At 32.4% G+C, this 20,831-nt stretch overlaps 1 protein-coding gene across 2 annotated transcripts in view; it reads right to left on the reverse strand.

Annotated features, from left to right (window-relative positions):
* The window catches only part of LOC143064484 (transcription factor CP2-like), a 39,621-nt gene that overhangs the window by 4,905 nt on the left and 13,885 nt on the right, over positions 1-20,831 (reverse strand). For both annotated transcript variants that reach the window (XM_076237341.1, XM_076237340.1), the window contains 13 exons: positions 20,254-20,330; positions 18,107-18,174; positions 17,716-17,821; positions 16,894-17,147; positions 16,190-16,258; positions 11,974-12,015; positions 11,084-11,235; positions 10,652-10,772; positions 10,153-10,249; positions 8,109-8,199; positions 6,297-6,346; positions 5,295-5,437; positions 743-794 (listed from right to left, as the gene is read on the reverse strand). In XM_076237341.1, coding sequence (XP_076093456.1) covers positions 743-794; positions 5,295-5,437; positions 6,297-6,346; positions 8,109-8,199; positions 10,153-10,249; positions 10,652-10,772; positions 11,084-11,235; positions 11,974-12,015; positions 16,190-16,258; positions 16,894-17,147; positions 17,716-17,821; positions 18,107-18,174; positions 20,254-20,330 — 1,322 coding nt within the window. The remainder of the gene's footprint in view (positions 1-742; positions 795-5,294; positions 5,438-6,296; positions 6,347-8,108; positions 8,200-10,152; positions 10,250-10,651; positions 10,773-11,083; positions 11,236-11,973; positions 12,016-16,189; positions 16,259-16,893; positions 17,148-17,715; positions 17,822-18,106; positions 18,175-20,253; positions 20,331-20,831) is intronic.

Below are 20,831 nucleotides of genomic sequence, written 5' to 3' on the forward strand. Positions count from 1 at the left end.
TTTTAGTCACAAGGACCTATTTACGAGATCTTAAAGTCTGGTATTCATCTTTAACATAGGTAAATCAGATTTTTTCAAACAAGAATATGTAAATACATTTTTCATATGGATCCCATTGAGAACCTTATGTCAACAATGGTACCATGTTTGCAAAAGGATCTTTCAATTTCTGATCCCCTGAAGTGTCAAAACTTTCCCCTTGGTCAATGTCTGAAAAGTAGCAGAATCAAATACTGTATCTATCTGGTCACAATTAAATGAGAAATGTTTATGAAAGGACCATCCATTTATTATTTCTGGTAATTTTGGGTCAAATGGACAGATTGGTTTTAAACCAGATGATAAAATGTTAAGGGTTGAGATCTCAAAAAAAAAACATGTTTCACCCCACCACATATTTGCGCCTATCCTAAGTTAAGAACCTCCTGCCATAGTTTCTTTTGTGTTTTTTTTATTAGGTTCATTGATATTTTTCCCAGTGAAGTTTGGCGTCCATTTAATTGAACTAGTATTCATTTTGTTAAGGGGCCAGGTGAAGCACTTCTCTGGGTGTGTGAATTCTTACATTGAAGACCCATTAGTGTTCTTAGGCTGTTTTCTGCTCTTTTGTCCACTTGTCACCTCTTTGACACATTCCCTGTTTTCATTCTCAATTTTATTACTGCCAGAGATCAAATGACAGTTCAAAGTAATGAAAGCACATTCAATTTTAAACATATCCACTATTTTTTAATCTTAATACCTTTCATGGCTTCAACTACAAATCTAGCCTGGTCTTTAAAATTCTGAACAACCTAAAATAGAAATATGTGTCCAATAATAATTTTTGTTTTATTGTTATTTTTTTTGTATAACTATTTTTTACCTTCTAAAGGTTTTAGCCTTACCAAGCTAAGCAAGCTAAGCAAGAGTTGTGTCCCTTCCTTAGTCAAACTTATGGTTTTCGTTTCAGTCGAACTACAGGCATCTCAAAATGTTTCTATAGTCTGGCTGACTTCAAAGTTTAACAAAGATCCACTGTACTTTTGTTTCTAACGCTGAGTTCACACGTAATTAGAATTCGATAGGCATTTACTAATTTCGAATTAGTTTAATTCGCATTCAAAACGTTTTGCGTCCTAATGTCAATTCTAATTCGAATTGCAATACGCGCCAAATTCGCTTTACTGTATTAACGACATAACACTTAATTCGTATTAACAATCAAAGCACTGTAAGCGCTGTAGGCAGTTAACCAAAAACCAAGCCAAACATAATTATAAAAACTGTGGCAATGTTGCTTCAATTTGTTTTTAAAGATTTTTAAAAAGAACAAACATTAGACAGTCATATATTGTACATTTATGTTATTTAATGAATTAATCATTAAGGCAAATAATTCATAAAAGCGTCTAATATATCAAGTATATTTTTTTCATGGTAATGAGTCTGCAGTGGTACAAGTTTGCAATGATTGCAGTTCTTCTAGTTGATAGTTAACGTTGGTATTAGTTGACTGTTAGTAGTTCAAGTTGACTTTAGTAAGAGCTTGTAAAAGTATGAATGGACTTGCTTCCCTGGAAAGAAAACTGAGTTTGTGTTCAACAGTACAAAAGTTATGAGACACAAATCAGACAAATGTTTACTACTACAAGGATCAAAGGTGAGGTCTGACTAACCTGTCCATAGTAAATGTAAATGTCCCCCACCTTCACCCCAAGTCTATGATGTCTGAGTTTGGAATAAAATGACAGGTAATTAGTAAAACAGTTGGTCAAACATTCTTGGGCTTGAAAGATGTTTTCTTTATAATGAGCCATATGAAAATGAAAATTTTTATAGGACCAGAAATAATTAAAATTATAATTAAGGTAAATTCTTTAAACCTACTAATTATTTTCCATCAATAAAATTTTATAATTATCAAAAAAATTATTGTTACACAATGCTGTTACGAAGTCTTCCAAACAAAGCCCCAATAATTATTCATTCCCATGGTCGCCTGAAATTGGGCAAGATCTAGTACACATTGGTTAGGTCTAGCAAAGTGACATAGATATAGGAAGATGTGGTGTGAGTGCCAATGAGACAACGCTCCATCCAAATAACAATTTAAAAAAAAAAGTAAACCATTATAGGTCAATGTACGGCCTTCAACACGGAGCCTTGGCTCACACCGAACAACAAGCTATAAAGGGCCCCAAAATTACTAGTGTTAAACCATTCAAACGGGAAAACCAACGGTTTCATCTATAAAAAAAACGAGAAACGAGAAACACGTATATATTACATAAACAAACGACAACTACTGTACATCAGATTCCTGACTTAGGACAGGTGCAAACATTTGCAGCGGGATTAAACGTTTTAATGGATCCAAACCTTCTCCCTTTTTCTGAAACAATAGCATGTTACATCACAACATAGAAAGACATGCATATGTGACGCCTATGACATTGACCTTGTATGTCATTCAATCTTTTTGAAATGACAAACAGGAATGAATATGGTTTAGTTTAGGAGTTGGTTTATCAATCTTTTACAAGTTCTCAAAACACACACAAAATGGGGTGGGGTGACCCTGGGGACTACCCTTATATTTCATTTAATGTTTTATCTTGTCCCATACATGCATATATATGGTTTGGGGTGGGGATCTCAATCGTTATCAAGTTTTCAAACAGGAGGGGTGGGGTGATCCTAGTGAATTCCCCTATATTTCATTTGATTTGTTATATTGTCCTATACATGAATATATATGGTTGAGGGGTGGGGATCTCATCTGTTTCTAAGTTATCAAACAGGAGTGGGTAGGGTGACCCTAAGGACTCTCCCTATATTTCATTTGATTAGTTCTCATACATGAATATATATGGTTTAATTTAAAGGTGGGGATCTCGACTGTTTCCAATTTCTCAATCAGGAGGGGTGGGGTGACTGCAGGGACTTCCCCTACATTTCATTTGATTTGTTATATAGTCCCATACATAAGAATATATGGTTAAGGGGTGAGGATCTCGAATTTTTCCAAGTTCTCAAACAGGAGGGTGTACAGTGACCATAGGGACCCCCTTATAATTCATTTGATTTGTAATATTGTCCCATACATAAATATATGTTGTTTAAGATTGTGGATCTCGACCGTTATAAATTCTCAAACAGAAAGGGGTAGAGTGGCCCCACGAACTCCACCTATATTTCATATGATTTGTTATATTGTCCCATACATAAATATATATTGTTTATGGGTGGGGATCTTGACCGTTACCAAATTCTCAAACAGGAGGGGTGGGGTGACCCGCAGGGAATCCCCCTATATTTCATTTGATTAGTTATTTAGTCTCATACATGAATGTATATGGTTGAGGGGTGGGATCTCATCCGTTTCAAAGTTATCAAACAGGAGGAGGTAGAGTGGCCCAATGGTCTCCACCTATATATCATATGATTTGCTTACATTCAGGTATCATATAATATAGTTGCACTATTTGTGCCTGTCCCAAGTCAGGAGCCTGTAATTCAGTGGTTGTCGTTTGTTTATGTGTTACATATTTGTTTTTTGTTACTTTTTTATATAAATAGGGCCGTCAGTTTTCTCGTTTGAATTGTTTTACATTGTCTTGTCATGGCCTTTTATAGCTGACTATGCGGTATTGGCTTTGATCATTGTTGAAGGTCGTACGATGACCTATAGTTGTTAATGTCTGTGTCATTTTGGTCTCTTGCGGATAGTTGTCTCATTGGCAATCATATCTTTTTTCTTTATAATTAGAAACTTCCAGCTATTTTAACTGACCTATCAAAATTGAGAAGAAAAAAAATACCCTTTGAAATTGCAGTAATATGTTTTACTTTAAAAGCATCTAACATGCATTACCAACATTTATCACTGATAAAGAAAATTTGTACTGTTACCAGGAACATATATATTGTTTAGATAAACTGTTCCCAGCTGTCACATTGTATTGGATTTTGACATTAAAATTGGTGTACAAAATATTTTCTGCTTTTTCTTTCTTTTACATATATATCTTTTGGTTTTCAATTCTAGTGTTTATATTTATTTACCATGCATAGATGTATTTTGTCAGTCACCTGTCTGGATTCTTTCAGTTTATAGCCAAAACCCGGGATTACCCTTATCCGCTTCCGGAATCGGATCCGATATTGTAATTGTCTTCTCGCGGCTGCCATTTTGTTTTCAATGTTGTTTTTGACAGATATGCAGTGAGATACGATTTTACTCGGATTTACACATTATTTGTCGGCGATTTTCTGTATAAAGCTAGCGGTTGAACAAATTGAACATCGCTGTCATGAATAGTAATAATGAAAATAAGTTTGAGATCGTTTATTAGGAAACTTTGGTAAAAATCTTTGCAAAGTTATTATTTTTTTTTCTTTCAAGGTCCGTCGGGCCTGTCGGGCGTTGCTAGTAACCAAGTAGAAAGTCCGACTGCAAAAGTGGAAGGTCGCAGACCTCGGACCAACGCTTATCTGAACCCCTGCGTCTGAATTGAAAAGATACGAAAATTTCGTCTTCTAATTCAAAATTGCCGCCAACAGCGTGATCAGTTGAACTTATATTAATAGACTACTGACGTAGTTGACTACGTATTGACGACAAACAATATTCCTACGACTTTTGCAATTTGGGAAATCTTAACTACTTGTCTTTAGAGATTTTCGGCGATTAAATATTTCATACATTTGTTCTTTCACATCTTAGCCAAAAGCTCAGGGGATAATAAACTACATAAGGATTCCTAATGTGCTCTACTTCCTATGTGCAACTTCAAAACTTTTGGGAAAATCGACGATCATTTAAGGTTTTTCTGGTCATATTTTTTGTAATCCAAAATGAAAAGTATAAAAAAACTGTCCAATTAGTTATAAATAACATAGTTACCAGCTAGATAATAACAATGGCAAGTATTTCAGCATTTATTGGGTAGAACACAAATCCAAGGTGCTCGCATAAGGCAGCTTAACTGCCTAAAAACGTAAATCTAATGCGAATTGGTTTATTCGAATAAGCCAATTCAAATCAATTCAAATTAAAACAGAAGAGTGTGTGAACGCGATTAGCGAAATGATTTGCATTCAATTCGAATTAAATGTACATGTGAACGAGGCATCAAATGAGTCTTCAGTTATAAATGTTGTGTAGATAAACATATAATTATAAACAAATTTCATCTAACCAAAACTGGTGTCTCCCCATGCATTTTGATTGATTAATTGGTGTTTTAAAATGCGACTTTGAGCATCTTTATCTATATTGTTGCAGTCTGTTTTATTGATGCAATCCATACCTCATTTGTGATAAGTATATAAATCCCTGATGGACCAGAACAGTATAATTCAGCTATCTGTTGTGATGATACACTGTACAACTTTGCCAGTTTTCCAATTAGTTCTTGACTTGTGAATGTATCTAAATACAGGGCATGGTAAACTGAAAAGTAAAAGCTAGTATGTCACAATTTAACTCTGATATCAAGGAAAAGGTCATCAAGTGCAGGGCATGGAAAACTGATAACATTAGACTCCACAGAGAAGGAATCACTTACCTGGCAAAAATATGTCATTTTGATATTCATATTCACCCTTGTCATGATAAAGACAACTCTTTCTCCAGAAACATTTTTTAAGTGTAATCCACAAAATCAGACAAAATAATTTTTTCGAACAGATGAATAACTGCATCAACAATTTTCCAACATGGATGATTTATCCATGTTATTATCAAAAGTCATAATAAAGACTAAATTATCATTGTACAGGTGTTTCCAATTTAGAACAAATATCCTAATTGGATATTGAACCATTTAATTTTAATGCATTGGTTTTCATAAGCAACAAAATCAGAATAGATATTTTCTTTAAATGGATATATAACTGTAGCAAATATCCAACCATTACCATTATTACCAAAAGCTTCAAAATTAAGCTGGATATTTATTGTACAAGTGATTGCATCTTTTAGATTGAGAGACCTCTTTATCAGTTTTCTCTAGGTTGTATGTACTTATGTCCCCTTTTGCTTCATTACAACCTCTTAAACAACCCTGTAACAACAGAATATTCAAAGTTTGGTTGTGGTTGTAAAAAGTGTCAATTATAAACTGTATTTAATTCCCTTAACCAAAAATCAGTAAAAAAAATTCAAAATCTACCAAGTCTTCAACACATTTAAGGGGTCTACTTATGGTTTCAGTCATATTAACATTTTTGTTCATCTTGTATTGCAGATCTTTTTTGCTGAAGTTATTGTCTAATCATAGATTCCAACATTGTGTATGTACTGAACTTACCTGAATCTGTTTCTTGACATACAAATATTGTTAAACGAGGCCTCACGGCTCTATAATAAAGAAAAGAAATATATCCTTTAGCCAATTATAGCTCCTTTACAAATATATACAAGCATTTAAATTATTGATTTTTTCGTTATTATTCAGCTGCCAAAGGGGTATAACATCCCCAAATTAATTGATCACTGCTGATTTTCAAACTTTGGCAATATATTGAGACCTTTTTGCATGTTTAAAAAAAATTCAATTAACATTTTAAAAACAAAGACTCTCCATAATTATCATTTTACATTTCCAAGACATACAAGTCCGTTGATCATAATCATCAGCCCATTGACTTAAATTTGATCAAAGTCCAATGTGAGTTAAAGGATCGAGGGCACTTATTACATGTATGTTGAACTAATAATCAGATGTAGAGTGGGGTGCGCATATTCGCCGCGGACACAATTTCGCCGTTTTATAATTTTGAGTTGTAAATACATCAAAAGATGGCTGAAATGGAAGACATATGCCGGTAACTAAGATTTTTATAACAAATATGATTTTATTTTAAACTACGACAAAATTGCGGCACTTACCGCAAAGGACCGAAAAACGGATAACGATTTTCGGCCAATTTTCTGAATGAATAACACGATTTCAAAGAAGTATTTCTTAGTAAATTTTTGACTGATTGTCCTAAATTTCAGTTCTGTACACCTTTAAAATGTCTGCTATTGCCATCTAGAATGAAATTGATTTGAAAAATATTGTTTAAAGATGCAGTTATTTGGGTTTAAATAGATGTATAAAAACGGCGAATATGTGTCCCCCATTGACAAAACATCAGGCAATTTCAAACACCCTTTAATCTAACTTTTCAGATGATTATTTTCAAACAAACACGTTTTCAAGCTTAAGAATATTTTGCATTTGAAGTTATCTTCATAAAAAAATATCAGTATACTTCAAAAACATATAGACCTGAACATAAACTGTGAAAAACATGGAAAGATATGGCGAAAATGAGCACCCCACTCTACATTTTGTACAGACAGATCAACAGACATCAGTCTTTCCATAACCCCTTCCAGAGTTTGTAAATTTCATGCATTAGATGAATTCTGTTTCATTCTATTTACATTTGTTAAAAAAATAAGATAGATAAATCAAAATTTGTTAAGTGGAACTTTGGTAAATCTGAATCACAGTTTTTTTTTTAACTATTTGCATGAAAACAGATTGACAAGTTTATGGTTTTGGTTGTATAAATAATTTAGACAAAACATGTGCAGAAGAAAGATTTTTTTTTTCACAAGCTTAAAGCTCAGTAGATTAAGAAAGAAAGCTATTAAAAAGTTAAATGTGATGAGGTAAGCTTACTGGACTTGTTTTATCAATAGGATATAGGGGGTTATTTTAGAGGGTGTAAAATTGCGATTTTCATTGAAAAAGGTATACTAAATATTTTGGTGTTTATTATTTTGGCGGATTCAAACTTTTATCAATACCTTTGCATGTACACTATAAATTGGCGGAATTTATATTGGCGATTTTGTTCTAGGCGAAAATTTACACATGTAGAGCAGGATCTGGTTACCCTTCCGAAGCACCTGAGATCCCCACTAGTTTTAGGTGGGGTTTGTGTTGTTTATTCTTTAGTTTTCCCTGTTGTGTCATGTATACTTTTGTTTGTATGTTTGTCTTTTTCATTTTTAGCCATGGTGTAGTCAGTTTATTTTCGATCTATGAGTTTGACAGTCCCTCTGGTATCTTTCATCCCTCTTTTACACCCCTTAAAAATAATATGCTATATATACTGTAACTTACTTGGATTGTAAGGCATTATTGAGTCGTATACCATCTGCTATACCACAAATCTGTATGAGATCATCTCTTGTCAACCTCAATATATCTGGACCTTTAATATCAATGAAAGAAAAAGTTGTATGACACAGAATGAATGTGGTCTAATAACTTAAACTCGAAAAATTAAAAATTTTAAATTGGACATTTACCTATTATGGTCCAATATTCAAAATCTAAATACATGGTTAGATTCAGCATATCATAGAACCCCAATAATTTAATTTTTGATGAAATCAAATAATGTTCAATCTAGACCCTTTAAACCTCAATGTGGACCAATTTGATAACTGGGCCCATAATCAAAAATCTAAGTACATGTTTAGATTCAGCATATCAAAGAACCCAAAGAATTCAATTTTTGTTAAAATCAAACTAAGTTTAATTTTGGACCCTTTGGACCTTAATGTAGACCAATTTGAAAACAGGACCAAAAATTAAGAATCTAAATACTCGGTTAGATTTGGCATATCAAAGAACCTCAATTATTCATTTTTTGATGAAATCAAACAAAGTTTAATTTTGGACCCTTGTTGGGACCAAAACTCCCAAAATCAATCTCAACCTTCCTTTTCTGGTCATAAACCTTGTCTTAAAATTTCATAGATTTCCATTTACTTATACTAAAGTTATTGTGTGAAAACCAAGAAAAATGCTTATTTGGGACCTTTTTTTGCCCCTAATTCCTAAACTGTTGGGACCAAAACTCCCAAAATCAATCCCAACCTTCCTTTTATGGTCATAAACCTTATGTTAAAATTTCATAGATTTCTGTTTCTTTATACTTAAGTTATAGTGCGAAAACCAAATGTCTGGACGATGACGACGCCAACGTCATACCAATATACGACCAAAAAATTTTCAATTTTTGCGGTCGTATACTAAATTAAACTCGTATTATGAAATGGCTTATATGAATTTAACAGGACTTTTCATAAAACAGCAAAAATCAAAATTGCATTTTGTCTAAAATGAGAAAATGCAATAATAAATGCACCCAATAATTTGTGAATTTACAGTACAATGTCATTGAAAATATATGTTTGTTGACTGGTTACACTTATGGTAACCGCTAATATGACATTCTTATTTGAGATTACCCTCTTTATTGTGTACTTCTTCACTTTACTGTAGTCTGTCTGTTTATCTAAAAACCTATGCATTATTTTCACCACAAATCATGAAATAAATATTTTGATGTGACACTTGTAAAATTTTTCATTGATTTGTTTTAACAATTGGATTGTTGTGCGAAATGTGACAGCATTTGGAGAACTCTTTTCTTGGTACCCTCGGTACTTTGTTGGGTGAAGTAACCCACATCTTTGTTTTGTTTTTGTACAGATTTAGCACTTATATCTCCTTGAACCAGTTCTATGTCTTTAATTTGCAGTATTGTGCTAACAGTGTTTATTCACTCTATGTTTGTCAAAAATGAGAATCATATCTAGTTCAAATTAAGGACTTGGCTGATAAATATGACCCACAGACCACTAACTTAGATATATTTATTCTTACTAAGAAAGTAAAGTATTAGGCTAGTACATAGAGAATATCATATGGCTTTTTCAATATCGCATCCGTATCAACCCAAGACACCAATATAATCCCAAGAGCTCTGCTTTTATATTGGTTGAGGGTTGATACGGTGTGTGATATTGAAAAAGCCATATCATATACACTTTATTATATACATTTACCTCAAGTAGATGTTTTTTTATGTGACATGACGTCATACAGATAAGGAGTTTTGAAATGACGTCATACAGATTATAGGTTTGACATGACGTCATACAGATTAGGGATTTGATAAAGCTTTGCAACCGAGTGACTGCAATCGATGACGTGACGTCATACAGATTAAAGGTGTGATAAAGCTTTTGCAACTGTGCTGATATCGATATCATCACGGGTGGCTAATACAGTATGCTTGCCATTGATTGTATTACACATACAATTTATCTGTATTTACTACTAAGTATATTATAAAAGGTATTATTATACACACCTGAGAAATTTTGGAACACTCTAACATGACTGCTAAATCTATTGGCTTGTAACCATGCTGAAACAGTATCTGCTAGTGCATCTGATGGCAGTGGTATCTAAAGTAAAAAAAATATATGATGATGAAAGATAAATTTTTGAAGAAGCATTTGATGGCAGGGAAACCTATAGTTTCTGTCAAGTCTTTGGGCTTCTGATGGATTGTCATCACATTTGAGATCATACCCTCCCTCTTATTATTACCTATCAGTTTTCAATTAAGTTGGAAAAATGAGAAATGAGAAAAATTTGTACAATTCCATGAGTAAGTGTACAACTTCAATCAGTGTACAATCTTTTAGTTAAGTTTCAAGTTTGTACTACAATGAGTTACATCTGAAGGTGAAGTTGATCACACAAAAAAAGGTTCTGCACTTCTTGACATGCACATGCCTTTTCTAAAGTAACATTCAATGTTAATCAATGTCTAAGTCATATCATAAGAAATCTACCAAACTAACCCCATCTAAGATTTTTTTCTCCTTTGATGTTTTTATCTCTGGACTTTTGACCTTCTTTTCATTGTCTTCTTCACTATTACATCTGAATGGTGAAGAGGCTGCTGACATTGATGGAGGCGTGCTACAATAATAAGTTATAAAGGTATTTAGTGGAACTAAGTGGTGATGAGGCTGCTGACATTGATGGAGGCTTGCTATAAAGAATAATTAACAAATGTATTTAGTATTCCTTTAATACACATATATTAATTTAATGTTGAGTTCTTTTTATTGACAATAATAAATAAATTAACACATAATTTTTTAACAAGAACATATTTAGTTCCATATTCTTTGCAGAATGATTCTTATGCTGGTTTTGCTTTATAAAAAAAAATTTAAGCACTGAACTTGCTTCGTACATTAACAATTAAATGATATAAAGAACCTTACGGTGAATTTGTATTGATCTGGGAAAAACTTTCACTCAAATTGGCAAAAGAACCATTTCTTCCAATAAAACTAGGTTCACCCAGCCCAGCACTACTACTAGGTGTTGAAGGTCCTGGCTGTAATATTGTGGATGCCATCTGGTCTACATTTATCTGTAAAGAAAAGATATGTGATATGTAGTGTTACTATATTTCATGTGGAAAAGCTGAAATATACAAATCAAACTGAAAGAAATTACAGGTCAAAAGATGGGAAGAATTACAGCTTTTATATTTTTATCAAATCATGATTCCATTTATTTAATCAGAAGAAAACCCCACATAAAGATTCCTCTTAAAAAGTTGTGAAATGCAGTTCGACTTAAGAATCAAACATAGGTATAATTAGATAAAGACAATTTAAACTACGATCTTGGTCTACTCAAATTAACTGTAATGGTTGTTATTTGGGCCAATGCTATGTTTAAACATAGATATCAGTACTATTTTTCTAGCTCAAAATCTATTCAACACAAATTAATATTTTTCCAGCTCAAAATCTATTCAATACAAATAAATGTAAATTAATATATAACAGAATCAGTTTTAATAATTTTCTTAAAGATTCAAATATTTAGACAACTAAAATTATAAATAAAAGAATCCAGATTTATAATAGCATATTACATATTGGGAATGTTATGTTAAATACAGGACCAGGCCTCACGGTCATTGAACTTTGGAGTTTGATTTTTGTACTTAAACTCAGAATTCAACAAATCAAAATGGTGAATTTGAAGTATCGAGTACATGAGTACTGAGTAAAGTTTTATGACCGATGACCGAGAGACCAGATTCACATTGTGATACAACTATTTTGTTAATAAATCATAATGTAAAAAGGTAACATACCTGAGTTAATACTGTACATTCATAGGAAGGCTGATATTTATCCTGTAAAAATAAGAAATTAAAGAATATACTTTACAAATAGTATCAGTTGCTGATGCTAAATACAATTAAAAGACAATAAATCTGAATGCTACTTCTAAAATTAGTAACTACAAAACAATTTAAGCTTATTATAGGACAATTCATTTTTGTCATCTGAAGTTACTTAGCTTAATAAACTGAAATGGTTTTTAAATAAAAAAATGGGATTTTCTTATACAGTCAAACCTCGTTGTGTCAAAGTCGAAGGGACCGCACCAAAGTATTCGACTCATCTGAGGTTCGACTCATCCGAGGTCGAGTGTGTCGTCATAAATTTTGAATGCATGAAATACGGTATGATATTTGTGTAAACTAGATACAATTAACAGTGTGCCTTTTCCATTCAATCTCCATTTTTGGCCCATCGTAATAATTAAAAACACAAGTATAGATACAAATCATGCACAAATAAAATCAATAGTCTACACAAATATTTACAAAGGTTAGTCGCTATAAATTATGAAATCAAGCACGGCACGAAATAAATTCTGAACGGTCTCTGATGAGGTCGTCTGCTTTACATTAGATTATCATGAATTTATTATAATTGTCCTAATCCTTTTATCTATTGTAATTAATGAGTTTTAAATCTAACGATTCATTTAATCTCGGCTTGGGTCATTTAAATTCGTTTTGTTTATCTCAGGTGAAAAATGTACAACACACTAACATTCCGCTTGAACGATCAACAAAGGTGTTAATTAGCGGCCACCATAAACATGCCATTTTAACTGTTATACAAACAAGTATGTTTACTCAGCTTTAATCTCTTTTGAAAATGATTAGTTGACATAAGAAATACATCCGACTTAAATTTTTATCATCATGATCATTAGGTCTGCATCTTTTGAAAATTCTTACTTTCGAAGTTCGAGACATCGGGGTCAATTTATATTAATTTTACTTCGACGGGACTATAAAATTTACTCGACTTAACCGAGTATTCGAATCAACCGAGTTCGACTCATCAGAGGTAATTATGCATTGATCAAAAGGGAATTTTACCGGGACCGCGAAATTACTACGACTCATCCGAGTTTTCGACACAACCGAGTTCGACACAACGAGGTTTGACTGTATGCAGAACCCTAATGACAATGTGTTTTATTTAGAAGTTAAATTCTGCACAACTTTGGTGTATAAAAGTTTTTCCTTTTTTAAGTAATGTTTCTCATTTCTAAAATATCCCAATAACTCTAGGTTATGCTGCTAAAGCATCTTCCTCGTTATCAAGTTATATCTAACCTGAAGAACCAGTGAAATTTAGGTTTCGCATTTCTATTGGTAATCAATATACTAAGAATGAAAGGAGATACAAAATAAATGTCATTGAAACATAACACCTCAAGGTTATTCATTAAAAGAGACACAATAATGAAACTTATTGTACTTTAAACATATATTCTGTAACATTATCTTAAAATAAAAATAAATATCACATTTTAAGATATTTTTTCAAGAGCAGGCAATATAACCAATGTTGATGTCAACAAGTAAAAGATAAGGCCAACCTTAAAAATATGTTTGTTTGCAGTTTTCCGACTGTACCTTCAGACTGAAGGGTCGGTAGGTAGGAAAAATATTTTATTTTATCAGCCAAAATACAGTTTAAACAAGCAGTTACACTAAACCAAGTTTCTTGTGAAGAAAATACAACATTTTAAAACAACAAACACTGGACATGCTGAAAACCAACATCAAACGAACAGGTATTTTCAGATAAAAAACTTTTTAACCAAAACTGAAACTTTAACATAGTGTCATTATCCAATTTATGACATAAAATATGGTATAATTATTAAATACTGGAACACTTATAAACAAGGAATGTCATTATGACTAGAACTGTTTTAAAGAAATATATTCAGACATGTATGCTTCTTGACTAGAATGTTTTCATGAGTAGAGTATTTTCATCAGAAAAATGTAGATATTAAAGATTTATAAGACAATGTATTATAGAGTGTATTTTTAATTAAAAAAAATAACCATTGAATCTTCCTCAATTGAAACAAGAGGCTCTCAAGAGCCTGAATCGCTCAACTTAATTCTTTTGGTTAAATCTCTCATCAATGATTATTTTGGCTTTTCAATTTATTTAAATGTTTTTTGGATCGTCCTATTTTCTTCAAAAGCCAAAAAAAATAAACATTTTCCTATGTTCTATTTTAGCCATAGGAGCTATGTTTCTTGAGATACTCTGAAACTCATTTAGCCTAAGTTTGGCTGAAATTGATACAGCAGTTTCAAATGAGAAGATTTTTTAAAGTAAGTCAACATGATGAACAAATTGTGAAAAAAGTCTTTAAAGGGCAATAACTCCTTAAGGGGTCAATTGACAATTTTGGTCAAATTGACTTAATTGAAGATCTTACTTTGCTGAACATTATTGCTGTTTACAGTTTATTTCTATCTATAATAATATTCAAGATAATAAACAAAAACAGCAAAATTTCCTTAAAATTACCAATTCAGGGGCAGCAACCCAACAACGGGTTGTCTGATTCATCTGAAAATTTCAGGGCAGATAGATCTTGACCTGATAAACAATATTACCCCATGTCAGATTTGCTCTAAATGCTTTGGTTTTTGAGTTATAAGCCAAAAACTGCATTTGACCCCTATGTTCTATTTTTAGCAATGGCGACCATGTTTGTTGATAGATCAAAACTTCGGATACAATTTATAAATTAGATACCCTAAGGAACATTCAGTTAAAGTTTGAAAGTATTTGGCTTAGTAGTTTCAGAGGAGAAGATTCTTGAAATAGTTTATGACGACAGACGACGACAGACGACGGACGACGACGGACGCCAAGTGATGGCATAAGCTCACTTGTCCCTTCGGGACTCGTGAGCTAAAAAGGCAACTTGAAAAAAAGTATTAAGACACTCGACTGTTTTCATATTTCTAACAATATTTAATTATATGTGATAAGGTTATATTTTTGCCAGGCTTTAATGAAAACTAAAGAAATCTAAAGTTCAGGGTGAAATCCATAGCACCCCATTAAAAGTAAATGGTCTGTACTGAAATGTTTTTAATGCATAAAAAAAATTGGCAGCATAGCTCCTAAGGACATGTTTTAATTGAATTCACACAGGCCACACAGTTTGGGTATATTTAATATTGTAAGAAAGAGAATAATTGCAATGAGTTGGGCAGCTCCCCTTTACCTAAAGGAGCATACTCATTGCAATCGAAGATAGATTTAATATAGAGAGAGTATATTTATTTTTCAAGCTAACCATTCATTTTCTCTACATCTTCGTGTAGTTAGGGTTGCTTCTTATTGATTTGGCATGATCTATATCCATTAACATTTCAAATGAGCCCTTCCTCCGTACAGGCGTGTTTACAGATATCCATGAAGATTTAAGTCACGGAGGAGTGGTTTCATCTTTGTCGTCTTCACAACGATTTGTAGAAAATATGCCATACTTCAAGCTGCTGTCGAATTATTTAACCACTGAAATTGGTTCCATAAAGTCAGGCTCCACAGATTCTGTACCCGATTTGTTTGAGACAGAATGGTTATCGTGTCAGTTATGAATATCCGCTGCATCATCGTCAATGATATCATCACACATCATTACATGTGCCTGAATCTGTATAAACAGTCTACTAATAAACCTTTTTGTTTGTTATTTGTCTTAAAATTGACACGAGACGACAGCGTAAAGTACTCCTCGTGACTTCATGGATACCTGTAAACAATTTCCATGTGCTTTATCATTAAATGGTCACATGAACGCTTGACGGGAAGCTAAGAAAAACCGAACTTGAAATGCGTAATTGACTCAGACTTTAAATCATTTCCGGAAAGGACCCAAAGTTCCGGATCGCGTCAATAGAAGTATTAAAAAAAAATTCTTCAAATTTAAAGCAATAAAATTTTCACAGTCGGGAGGATTTTCAAGGGTCGGTCGGTAAACTGCAAACAAACAATATTTTAATTTAAGCCCAAGAGGTAACTTTTACTTTTTGGGTAAGAATACATAGGAGAAATAGGAACTTAAAAGGTTCCATATATATTCATTAAATGTACAGCAATTCTGTAAAAGACAAAAAATAGGAACTTTGTTAAACATTCTTTTAAAACAGATACAATTTACTGATTAAGACTGCAACATACCTTATCCGTTTCATTTAACTTATCAATCTTTTCTCTGTCTGTTTTATGTTTTCTGTCTGCTCCTTTGGGCTTAAAAGATATGAAAATAATGGTTTTAAAAAGTCTAAGTCAACATACATACAGCTCAGGACAGGCAGTCAAGTCTACTGTACTTTTTTTCCAAATTAAACTGAATTATACTTCATCTACTTGTAAACTTTCCCATTCCTTACATTCTATTTTTTGAATTTCAAAAAGAATATGTGTCCACAGGACACAATGGCATACTAGCACTATCACATCTCCATTTCAATTAATTGTGAAGTCCAGGTTAAAACCCTATATTGGTGTATAAGTTATACAGTTCACTTAAAAATGATCATGTGTACAACTGGGGATTAATATTTTTCGTGGTTACCAATTTTCGTGAATTGAAGAAATCTTGCATATTCTTAGATATTTAAATTCATGGTTTTGGCACTTGGTTTTGGCAAAGTCTGCATACATTTCTTTAAAAAATTATATTTTGTTGAACATTCAAATTAGTGGTTCCCCTGTACCAATGAAAACCACAAAAAATGGTATCCAATGAATAATAATGAATCCACAGTAATTTTCAAGTTGATGTGACAACAAACTACATTTAACCAAAATTATAAAACAGAACAGATAATATAATGCCCTTCTACTTTTGTAGGCATGACATTTAAATTTATACCATATACCTTGAACACTTTGACCTGACATGAGGCACAATGTAATAACTTAGAATCTTCATCACCATATGTATGTGTCTCTACTTGTATCCTGAACGGCACACCCTTTTCTCCACCATGCTTCTTCTGAGTAAATTCTGTACTTATACAATGCACTTTTATATATATACCACATTCTTTGGTAGGATCCCATATAAAGTCTATTGTATTTAAACTAGGTGTGTCTTTTTTGTAATGAATTATACCATATGATAGTGGAATGTCTGAAAATAAAGACGGAAAATTCAATCCTATAATAAATATCTAATATTTGAATGTTCTGGACCTTCTAATTATTCGGACCATTCACATATAAGATCTACACAAATTTACCATACATATACTGATGGTCGTATGAAACATGTAACAATCAATTAATACTGATAAATTACTTAAAATCTTGTTAAATAGAACATTCTAATTAATGAATAAACTGAATTGTATTTAACTATCACATTTATTGTCTAGATTGAATATAATGTAATGAGAAGAATGTTTTAAATATCAGTATTTAGAAGTTCACTCCAAGAATTGTTGAAAGTTAAATCTGAAAACTCATCACATATATAGCTGACATCTATAAACCCTGAAACCAAATATCAGAAATTCTTGTAATGAGAAAGATGCGATGAAAAAATATTGATGGGACGGATGGACAAACTGACTTATGGACATACTGATAGACAGAGATAAAACAGTTTTAAAGCAGGGTTATAATTATCAAAATTTATTGTGCAGGGATCTCCATAGATGAAAATTTAAATATATTTATTTAGGACTATTATTTCATACCAAGCTCTAGAATTCTCTCCCCTGGTCGTGTCTGTTTCCAAGATTCCATTTGTTCTTTTTCCATGTATTGCAATCTTCTCTCATGGAAACAAACTCGTATAATACTCTAAAATTATACATTTTTTTACAGAAAGAAAATATCAATCATTAAAAAAGCATAAAAAGCAATGTAAAAAATTCACATTATTTTATTATTTTAACAACTCCATTGTGGAAATCTTGAGTAATAAAAGGGTTAGCAAGGCAAACACTATAATTTTTCTTACAATTTAAGTTGATAAATGACCTATCAGATTTTCAGACAACCATTCTTTCTTCTTTTTGGCTATCCTTTATATTAACATGCATTGAAACAATGACACTGTTTAAGATATTTCATTTATTAATATACCTTTAGATACTTTCCTTGGAAATCTGATAAATCACCAAGTTTCTTCATTTTGACTTCATAAGACTGTCCTGTATAAATGTGAAAATGTTTAAAGAATACTTATCACAAATGAAACAAAAAAAAACACTTAAAAGAACTTTTATATAAATATTTATAAAGTTTTATCAACACAACCAACACTAAATATCGTATTTGGTTTGTGCATAATACACACTTGTTTTACTCAAGACATATATGGTTGGTAAAGGAGATGTGTATTAAACACAACTGTAAACAGTTATTATACTTAATCTTTTTCAGGGATAATAGATCTTGTCATGCTGATCAATTTTGCAATTTACACCTTTACCTCCTATATTTTTCACAACAAGAGTGCACACACTGAAATGTCTCGCCTTCTTTACTAATCATTGATATTATGTTGATAGTCTTAATACAAAGCTTTATTACAACTGTCACATAAACTTAACATTAACCAAGAAAACTAAACATTGACCATGACCCATTAAAATGAGGTCAAGGTCAGATGAACTATGCCATGTACAGCTAATAATTCTTCCATACAACAAATATAGTTGACCTATTACTTAAAGTTTAAGAAAAACACACCAAAACTCAAAAACTTATCGCTGATCAATAAACCGTGAAAATGAGGTCAAGGTGAAATAAAACTCGATGACACCTGCCAGCTAGACATGTACACCTTACAATCATTCCATACACCAAATATAGTAGACCTATTGCATATAGTATAAGAGAAACTGACAAAAACACAAAAACTAAACTATAACCACTGAACCATGAAAATGAGGTCAATGTCAGATGATACCTGCCAGTTGGACATGTACACCTTAAAGTCCTTCTATACACCGAATTTACTAGACCCATTGCTTATAGTATCTGAGATATGGACTTGACCACCAAAACTTAACCTTGTTCACTGATCCATGAAATGAGGTTGAGGTCAAGTGAAAACTATCTGGCGGGGATGAGGACCTTGCAAGGTATGCACATACCAAACAAAGTTATCCTATTACTTATATTAAAAGAAAATTTAACATTACAAAAAAAAAACTTTTTTTTTCAGTAGTCACTGAACCATAAAAATGAGGTCAAGGACATTGGACATGTGACTGACGGAAACTTCATAACATAAGGCATCCATATACAAAGTATATCACAAGTATAAGTATAGAAAGTACCGCAGCATCACTATCCCTATGTTGAGCTTTCTGCGACAAAAGTCGCAGGCTCGACAAAAATTGATATATTTCAAGGGCTACAACTCCAAAAAAAGGTCTATAGATTTACCTCAAATTTTCAGGGTTGATACACCAAAAATCATTATTTCATCAGGGAGGATTTTTTTAAGAGTAGATGCATCTTGTTATGTTGATCATTTTTGCAATATACAATTTAAACCTAGCTCCTAACTTCTGCAACAATCATGACGACGGGAAGGAAATGGAAAAAAAAGTTAACAAGAATGTGTCCAAAGTACACGGATGCCCCACTCGCACTATCATTTTCCATGTTCAATGGACCGTGAAATTGGATAAAAAATATAATTAGGCATTAAAATTAGAAAGATAATATCATAGGGAACATGTGTACTAAGTTTCAAGTTGATTGGACTTCAACTTCATCAAAAACTACCTTGACCAAAAACTTTAACCTGAAACATGCACTTTCATTTTCTATGTTCAGTGGACCGTGAAATTGGGGTCAAAAGTTTAATTTGGCTTTAAAATTAGAAAGATCATATCATAAGGAACATGTGTACTAAGTTTCAAGTTGATTGGACTTCAACTTCATCAAAAACTACCTTGACCAAAAACTTTAACCTGAAGCGGGACAGACGGACGAACGAACAGACGAACGAACGGACAGACGGACGCACAGACCAGAAAACATAATGCCCCTCTACTATCGTAGGTGGGGCATAAAAATTTCCAACATATCAACTCCATAACTCAAAAACAGGAAGAGATTGTCCCAAATTTTCAAGGTAGAGAGAACTTGCTATGCTGAGTATAACCCATGTCAGTTTTCCTTTAATTCACACAGTTATAGAGATATTAGCCAAAACTGTAGTTTGACCGCTATATTCTTTTTTTTAGATATTGGGGCCAGTGTTAGTTAATTACCTTGATTGAGGTAGGTTAGTGTTTCTTCATTAAGTTTCACTGCTGGAGATGTGGCTGCCCCTAATATATACTGGAACCTGTTCATTGAAAAAATATATAAGTATATTTAATATATCACTAAAACAACACTGTTGTTAAAACACAATTTTGTATAAAATTTTAATAGTAAAATGACAATACGTTAACATTTGAACTATGCAAACCATCCAAAGTCAATTTCAGGGGATATGAGATGTGCCAATGCTGATACAACAATTATAGGTTTCATAACGAGTGAGAATTAGATATTGATTGATATCAACTCGAGTTATTTAATTTCAATAATAATAAACGAGCCTATGGCGAGTTTATTATTATTGAAATTAAATGACGAGAGTTGATATCAAGCGATATCTAATTCTCACAAGTTGTTAAACCTATTTCTCTTATGGCAAAAAGTTGTATGTGCGTGGCCTATTTGTTGTGAGTTGTGTTGCTACGGCCGTTTTTCTTTGCAACGTGTACTGATCTGTGTACTTCTTGAACTAATATGGTTTTATTTTATTGTGTTGTATGTTCTTGTGTGAACAGAATACTGT

The sequence above is a fragment of the Mytilus galloprovincialis genome, chromosome 2 (genome assembly GCF_965363235.1).
Source record: "Mytilus galloprovincialis chromosome 2, xbMytGall1.hap1.1, whole genome shotgun sequence".
In the NCBI taxonomy this organism is placed as follows: Eukaryota; Metazoa; Mollusca; class Bivalvia; order Mytilida; family Mytilidae; genus Mytilus; species Mytilus galloprovincialis.